The sequence below is a fragment of the Neofelis nebulosa genome, chromosome 12, assembly GCF_028018385.1.
Source record: "Neofelis nebulosa isolate mNeoNeb1 chromosome 12, mNeoNeb1.pri, whole genome shotgun sequence".
Classification (NCBI taxonomy): Eukaryota; Metazoa; Chordata; class Mammalia; order Carnivora; family Felidae; genus Neofelis; species Neofelis nebulosa.
The window spans coordinates 67159143-67167020 of NC_080793.1; the positions used below are offsets into that span (position 1 = coordinate 67159143).

Sequence of the window (7878 nt, forward strand, 5' to 3'; positions counted from 1 at the left end):
GACTGGGACACTTATCTTTTTCTCCCTACCTGATCTGTCCAGAATTCAAAAACTTTCAGTAAGTATTCTCATATGTTCTTGACAATATGTTAATTTGCGTAAGTTGAATAAGGATCTGCTCTCCTTGTAACAGGACACATTTGGAAACTCTGGTTACATCACCGAGGCTTTGACAGAAATGTCATATTCAAGCAGGGACTTGCACAGACACAGATATGACCAGACTGCTTGAAGGAACTCAGGCAGACTTTATGGAGCCAATAAAGCCCATTGGAAAAACAGCCTGATACTTATATCTGAGTCTTTAAGCAAAGCAGGCAGTTTTCATACATTGTGACAAAGAGACAACAAATTCATGATGAATTAACAAGATGAAGAAAACAGATGTTTGGGACTGTTAATTAGTAAAAAATCCTAAGAAACTTTTTCTCATAAGCTATGATTTACAGCAGTTTCATCATCAGGCCAAGTTAAAAAAAAAAAAAAGCAACTATTACACTTTGCAAACAAATTGGTCTTAATTTGGCTGTCCTTGGTAAAAATGAGGGTGATTATAGAAAGAAACATTATGTTTCAATTACACACCATTGTGGATATTACAGTCTAATAGAGTTTACTATGAACTGGACGAGATCCTAATTTCTTCTAGTTTCCTCTGAAGCCTGGCCACAAGTCTCCAAACTAATATTTTCCACTTTTTTTCTATCCTTTTGACTTGGAATCACTGGATACCCAAAACTCCCCTTTTCCCGAAGCCCTGCAAATTGAATATGAACAACTTGATGTAACCTTCTGAGAAATCACCGCAATAGCTCATATGTAGACAATCTTCATGCCTGTTCCTCTATGAGCCTCTCAGAAAGTCTGTCAGTCTGCCACTGCCTACCTACCTTACCTGCCTAAAGATGCTTTAAGCCCAGCATCTAGAGATTCTTTCAACTGGCTATCCTTGGAACTCAGAAACTGGTTTATAACTGGATCCTTTTATTAATAAACATTATCTTTCTTGTACTGCCATAGAATTTCTTCTTATTTATTACCTGATTGTTTGAAGCAGAGGCCTCCCTCTAAGAAGATACCTGCATTGCCTCTTCCCGAAATGAATTTGACTGAACTGACTCATTGTCAGAACAAAGAGACTGGATTAAGGAGATAAAACTATCAGCTTAACTTTGAATCCGTGAATCTTCCAAGAAAGTTGCAGAGGAAGGAACCACCTAAAAATGTGGACCAAAAATCTGGGCTTTCTTGGCTGAGTGACAGAACCAAGCTTTCTAGCTGCCAGAGCCAAATCAGAAGACTCTGAAATCAGCTATTTTGAAATGTGTGCTGCTCTCAAAGACTGACAGGACCACAAGAAAAATGGAGATGTATGAACATTAACACTATCAATTAACACTCCAGACTTTGAAAAGTACAGGTTTCAACCTCACCTTGTCTATAAACCACATTGTTTTTTTTTCTTTTTGAGAGACTGAGCGAGGGCCCAAGTGAATGAAGGGCAGAGATGGACAGAGAATGAGAGAGGGAGAGAGAGAGACAGGAGGCTAACTTGAAAGGGGCTCGAACTCACCTGATATGTGACTCAGGCTCATCAACCGTGAGGTCATGACCTGAGCTGAAGTCAGATGCTTAAGGACTGAGCCACCCAGGCACCCCTGCTCCTTTATTTCATGTGGTAACAAAGCATGTAAAGGGCTCCCACCAAAATGATCAGAATCATATTGACTTGGATACCTGGCTCTTCTGTCACTGTGCTTGGTGACATCATTTGTTCATAAAATTGTGCCACACAACATGCCTGTTGAAGAATCATAGAAAATCGGATGATACATCAGAATTCCAGGTTCTTTTCAGCATTAAAGATCTTATTCCCAAATTTCTGAGATGGTGAATTAGAAAAAGCAATCCTAAATCTGTCTATGATAGTGGAACAAAGAGGGTTCAATACCACTATGCATGCTTTGAAAACACTCCAGTCAGAAGGTAACAGCTTAGCCTCTGGAGGTCTCCAAAGTCATCATGTTCTAGATACCGTGACTGCTCAGCAGGGGGTGCTCGTGCAATCATCAGTGGAAAATACTGCTTTTATCTAAACCAAATGAAGCATATAATGTCTACTCAAATCTTCCTTTAAAAAGGAATTAATATTTCCCATCAGGTAAATGAAACACATTTATTTGAGCAGATCTATTTCCAGGATTGTGGGACTCGTTTCATGAGGTGTGGGGAAATGTGTTCTCTTCTGTTTATTCATCCTTTGCTTTTTTCCCCCCAAATGTTTTTAGTATAAATGACACACGATGTTACTGTAGTTTCAGGTGTACAACATAGTAACTTGCCAACTGTATACATTATGCTGTGCTCACCACAAGTGTATCTACCCCCACCCTACATTGCTATTACAATACCGTGTACTATATTCCCTTTGCTGTGCCCTTGATTCCTGTGACTGATTCATTCCATACCTGGAAGCCTATAACCCCCACCCTCGTTCACCCATTCATTCATCCTCCAGGGGATCTATGCTTTTCTTATTCTTTGTAGATTTGTTACCACTCATGTATGAACTGGATTTCTCTGTCCACAGTCACCTGCTCAGATAGTTAGTAGGTAAACTTCCAGGGGAGTTTCAGAGGAAGAAATCGTGGGGGCCCAGGGATGTCACCCCAGAAGGTACCACATGGCATATTGACAATCTTGAGTTGAAGCTATTTGAGACACAGATAATGCAAGGACACCCAGGCTGTCATATGTCTCCCCTGAAAGCAGAAAATGAGCATTCCCGTATGAAAGGTTCCCTCCCTGTACTACGAGGTAAAGAGACATCCTTATCAGCAGAGATGGGCTTCAAAGCTGAGAAAGTTATAGAAACAAACCTTGTCACTTTTTCACTCATATACAAACTCAGCCCAGATGCCACTTGGAATTCCTACAATTTAAAGCTCCCACACACCTCTTTTTCCTGTCAATTCCTCACAAATTATTGTCATTGTCTAAAATGTATAAAAACTGCCAAAAAAACACCTACCTGCCTTTGCCATTCTGGGGGGGGGGGCTTAAATTCATTACTGGGCTTCCCTAGTTGTGTAATAAAACTTTGAGTGATTTTTTTCTACTGTTTACCTGTCTTATGTCAATTAAATTCTTAAACCAGTTTGAAGAATTATGGGGGAAATGAGGACATTTTATCCTCCCTCCAAAACCATTTAATTTTTTACTGTAAAGAAGTTTTTGTATTAAAAACCAAATCATACCTCAACATATGCAAGTAAATTTTATCTTAAAAGGTAAAAATTTTATGAATGTTTTAAAACATGAGCCTTCAGGGGGGCTTGGGTATCTGAGTTGGTTGAGCATCCGACTTTGACTCAGGTCATGGTCTCTTGGTTTGTGGGTTCGAGCCCTACATTGGGCTCTGTGCTGACAGCTCAGAGCCTGGAGCCTGCTTCGGATTCAGTGTCACCCTCTCTCTCTGCCCCTCCCCTGCTCGCACTCTGTATGCCTCTCTCTCTCTCTCTTTCAAAAATAAATAAAAAAATTAAAACATGAACATTCAAAAGTTGTTAAGCAAGTTAATCACACACCACTGATTAGAGCAGGGATTAAAAAAGTAGTTTCGTCACCAATGAACAGTCACAGAATCCAACCACAACTTGGATCTTCAGTGATTCAAGTGTTTTATCCCCCACAATAAGATGTGATCAACTCTACAATAAAATCCATTTCCTGGATATTCTGTTGCCAGTCAAGGCCTTCTTCATCACCATCGTCTCACACGATAGGAAAGCTGGCCTTGGTGGTGATTCCACAGTGGTTGTCCCGGTCTTTGGCCATTTTTATGTAGCCATCCATGCCCCAGTCAGTGCCCCAGCTGAAAGAAGAGAGAGTTTTCCAAATATTACAATCAAAAACATGTATCTTTTTGAACAAGAACATCTGATACTGAGCAGTGCACCAGAGACCGGGACAGATTCAGGAAGAACCAGGAGAGACTGTTCTTGTTCATGGTTGAGTTCTAACCCAGCACAGAATTCTATCCCCAGACCTTTCACAAAACTGCAACTTGAGCAGGAAAAGGAAAATTTTGGCACCCAGATGTGTTATAGAAATTTTTTAAAATTACAATTTAGAAATACAGTGGTACCAGTGTGCCTGGGTGGCTCAGTCGGTTGAGTGTCCGACTTTGGCTCAGGTCATGATCTCACAGTCTGTGAGTTCAAGCCCCATGTCGGGCTCTGGGCTGACAGCTCAGAGCCTGGAGCCTGCTTCAGATTCTGTGTGTCTCTCTCTCTGCCCCTCCCCTACTCATGCTCTGTCTCTCTCTGTCCCAAAAAATAAATAAAAACATTTTTAAAAATTAAAAAAAAATACACTGGTACCAAAACTATATTAGGACTCTAGCAGGTGAGGCAATATCTTAACGTTGTCATTATATGACTATGTCTGTGTTCCCCCCTAGATGGGGTAAACACTGCTGGGATTTCAGAAGTGTGCTCAAGGGTTGGGGTACCTGCGTCCAAACACTGGTTCCAGAAAATATTCCCTTTTCAAATTCAAAAGTACGTATTCCTGGATTTTCATACCTGTTCTTGACAAACCAATATTTTTGGTTATCGGATTCTTTTCCTTGAAAGCCATAGCCAACCACCAGAACACCGTGATTCAGGTCTTCACTGCTGCACTTTGGATCGTAATAAATGCCTGGGGAATAATATTCAATGGTGGGGTGAGGATTCCCACGTGACATGTGATAGTAACCCAGCCTATCAACCACACTAGGGGAGGCATTTCAAAATTCAGTTGTGATATGAATTCAGATGAGATTTAAAAGTCAGATACTTTTGTTTAGCTTGGGGGTGGGGGTGGGATTTAGGCCCTCATCTAACACCAGGAGAAATACTAACAGTCACAATCTCTTTTGAAAATACTACATCTACCCTAGGATGTCAGCCTAGGGAAAAAGCAGAGAACATAAAATTGCTTGAGCCAAGGGCCTCTTTCCAGTGTTAACATCAATAGCAAAATTCTTTAAAAGTTTTTAAGGTCTAACAATTAGAAAAAAGTAAAGTAAATTCTACCCATCGAATTATGTAGCCATTTAAATATATTTGTGATATACGTAAACTCATGGGGATTTTGGTCAAGTCATGGCATACAGAAACAGCAGGCATAAATATTATGTGTACAGAATGAACAACTATGTTAAATCCACACACCCCAAAATTCTACACTGAATTCTACATACCAAAGTGTCACTCTTGCTGTTTCTTAGGGTGGTTTCCCAATTTTTCTACCTATATTTCTACATCAACGAATACTTACCTCGTTTATAGAACCGGAAGGTATCCAGGCTTGCATCAATAGTCGCAGAGACGGGCCCCACCTTTCGTAGTATCATCATAAGGATCTTCTCCCGCTGAGGGATTGTGTGAAAGGCAGTGATATTGGCAGCAGAATGCTCAGGCCTGTATTTGCAGGGTCCATCCTTTGAACGGTAAAGGAAAAGAAACTTGATTACTGCCATCCACTTCCTGTGGAACATGACTTCAAGACAGGTTGCAGGTGAAAGATTTCCAAGTCAAGTTTGTTATGAAGCAACCCAGGAGGTGAAAGGGTATTTATTATTTTAAAATTGAAAAACTGGTGTGAGGGGTGCTGGTGGCTCAGTTAGTTAAGTGTCCAACTCTTGATTTCAGCTCAGGTCATGATCTCACAGTCATGGGATCGAGACCCGTTTTGGGCTCTGTACAGAGCATGGAGCCTGCTTGGGATTCTCTCTCTCCCTCTCTCTGTCTCTGTGCCCCTCCCCCTTTCATGTTCTCTCTCTCTCTCTCTCTCTCTCCCTTTCTCACTCTCAAAATAAATAAATAAATAAACTTAAAAAAAAAAAGCAAAGCTAATTGGTGTGGATTCAATGAAACACTCGTGGTCTACCTCTCCATAAAAAGTTTTTCACCTTGGAGAAATCTGTACCCTATATAGAAAGGTATGCATATCTCCATGTAACGTAGAAATAAAAACAGCTATGTGGTAACCATCTAAGCAGAGAACTATGCCAGGCAAATACCGTTTAATGACAGTCCTGACAGTCTGCAGATAGTCTACAATTGAAAATGCGAATGTTAAATATGGTGTCTGTTTTCTTCAAAAGCATTTAGCTCTAAGGGCAGAGCTGGAATGGTGACAAGTGAGGAGCTCCACTCACTCTTGCAACATATGGATAGGATTCCTCTGTGTCCAGGCCTCCGTTGTCCTTAACATACTGGAAGGCATTACTCATTAGACCACCATTGCAGCCCTCATTGCCTTGAGGCCAAGAGCAGTCCAGGAGGTTCTGCACACTCAAGGAAACACGTTTGCCAGTTTTCCGGAACATCTGTACTTCAAGGGCACCAGCTGCACTAAAAGCCCAGCCAGAAGCACACCGACCCTGGAAACAAATTATAAAGGTCTCAATCTACAAAACAATTAACAAAAGTGACAACAGACCATCTATACAAAAACTTTTAAAACATAGCAATGGTGGGGTGCCTGGGTGGCTCAGTTGGTTAAACGTTTGACTTCAGCTCAAGTCATGATCTCAGGGCTTGGGGGTTTAAGCCCTGCATCAGGCTCTGTGCTGACAGCTCAGAGCCTGGAGCCTGCTTTGGATTCTGTGTCTCCCTCTCTCTCTGCCCCTCCCCTGCTCATGCTCTCTCTCTCTCTCTCTCTCTCTCTCTCTCTCTCTCTCTCTCTCTCTTTCAAATAAATGAACATTAAAAACAACAACATAGCAACACCATATTGTTCCACAGCAGGAAACCATAGCAGGGGGCCACTTTCTTTTTGGCTTTCCTCTTGGAGAGAGACCTGATAAGTAGTCATCTTTGATACTCACAGGACTTACAGTGGACGTCTGTTTTCTCTCGACAGGTACAGAGGTGCCAGCACAGAAGGGGACTTTAAGCACTTCCCCATTCTCACTCTTCTGCGTTTTAAGACCAATCATCATGTGCCTGAATTCTTCATTGGTCTTCAGGGAAAAGAAAGTAGAATGTTTACAAACATGAGATTTTGGGGAGAAAGTACTGAGAGAAAGAACAAAATATTCAGCAAATCCATGCCACGCTCACCATGTCACCAAAGCCATTCATTGCCATCAAAAAGCGGTGTTTCCCTTGATAGTATTCCTGATTGTGCTGTATAATCATTTTCATATTCTTCTCCCACACGGCTCTTCTGCATTCTTCAACCTAGAGGCAAACATATAACTTATCACCTGTATTTCTATTTAAAACCAACTGACCTGCTCCAAGTAGATGTGCTCACAGAGAGGAGGAGAAGTCACAGCCAGGGATGGCCTGATGCTTCTGGGAGCTGTTCTCCAGCAACCACACAGCAGGACATATGTCCACACTGTGCGCAGTCACGGTGCCCTGCTTACTGCCTTGGTAAGAGCGGCTTCAAGATGCAACTCTGTGTTACAAACTCCCACCAGTACGGACATTCTCTGTGGGTCCTCTGGATAGTTTAGATGTTACCAACCATGCCATATTCCTTCCCATGTGTCTCCTTCCACTGGATCCACTGTTCATCTAAACTTTGATCAAGCTCTATAGTAGCTGAAACTATTCCCAAGCAAAGTGCAGTCAGGAAGGCAAAAGGATGCATGTTTCAAAACCTAGGAAGTGAAAAAAAATGAGAATCTGATTAGACTGATCTGTCTAAAAAAACCATCCTCCTTTCTTCTAGATGTTAGAGCCACTATGGTGGAGTAAAAACATTGAATTTATCCTCCCAAATACTTACACAAGGATGAGTCTAGCCCCACTGGGGATGCTCACCTAATCATGCAGCTGTGCAGAGGCCCTCAGCAGATGTAGCCCCAGGGCTCTC

At 41.7% G+C, this 7878-nt stretch overlaps 1 protein-coding gene across 2 annotated transcripts; it reads right to left on the bottom strand.

Annotated features, from left to right (window-relative positions):
• Nucleotides 1-3686: 3686 nt before the first annotated feature.
• LOC131491966 (procathepsin L-like) lies at nucleotides 3687-7878 on the bottom strand. 2 transcript variants are annotated; one of them, XM_058695534.1, is made up of 8 exons: nucleotides 7827-7878; nucleotides 7528-7663; nucleotides 7116-7235; nucleotides 6881-7015; nucleotides 6209-6433; nucleotides 5326-5488; nucleotides 4587-4704; nucleotides 3687-3874 (listed from the first exon to the last, which is right to left on the bottom strand). In XM_058695534.1, the coding sequence occupies exons 2-8, from the start codon at nucleotides 7651-7653 to the stop codon at nucleotides 3775-3777; spliced, it is 987 nt and encodes a 328-aa protein (XP_058551517.1). In that variant the 5' UTR covers nucleotides 7654-7663; nucleotides 7827-7878; the 3' UTR covers nucleotides 3687-3774. The 2 variants fall into 2 exon arrangements, with proteins under 2 accessions (XP_058551517.1, XP_058551516.1); XM_058695533.1 differs by having other exon boundaries at nucleotides 7792-7872.

Coding starts and splice junctions, on each gene's coding strand:
- LOC131491966 (XM_058695534.1), bottom strand. CDS start 7,653: ATGCATCCTTTTGCCTTCCTGACTGCACTTTGCTTGGGAATAGTTTCA. Junction 7,016..7,115: donor TGAATGGCTTTGGTGACATG/GTGAGCGTGGCA, acceptor TTTTCCCTGAAG/ACCAATGAAGAATTCAGGCA. Junction 6,434..6,880: donor AGACGTCCACTGTAAGTCCT/GTGAGTATCAAA, acceptor ATTTGTTTCCAG/GGTCGGTGTGCTTCTGGCTG.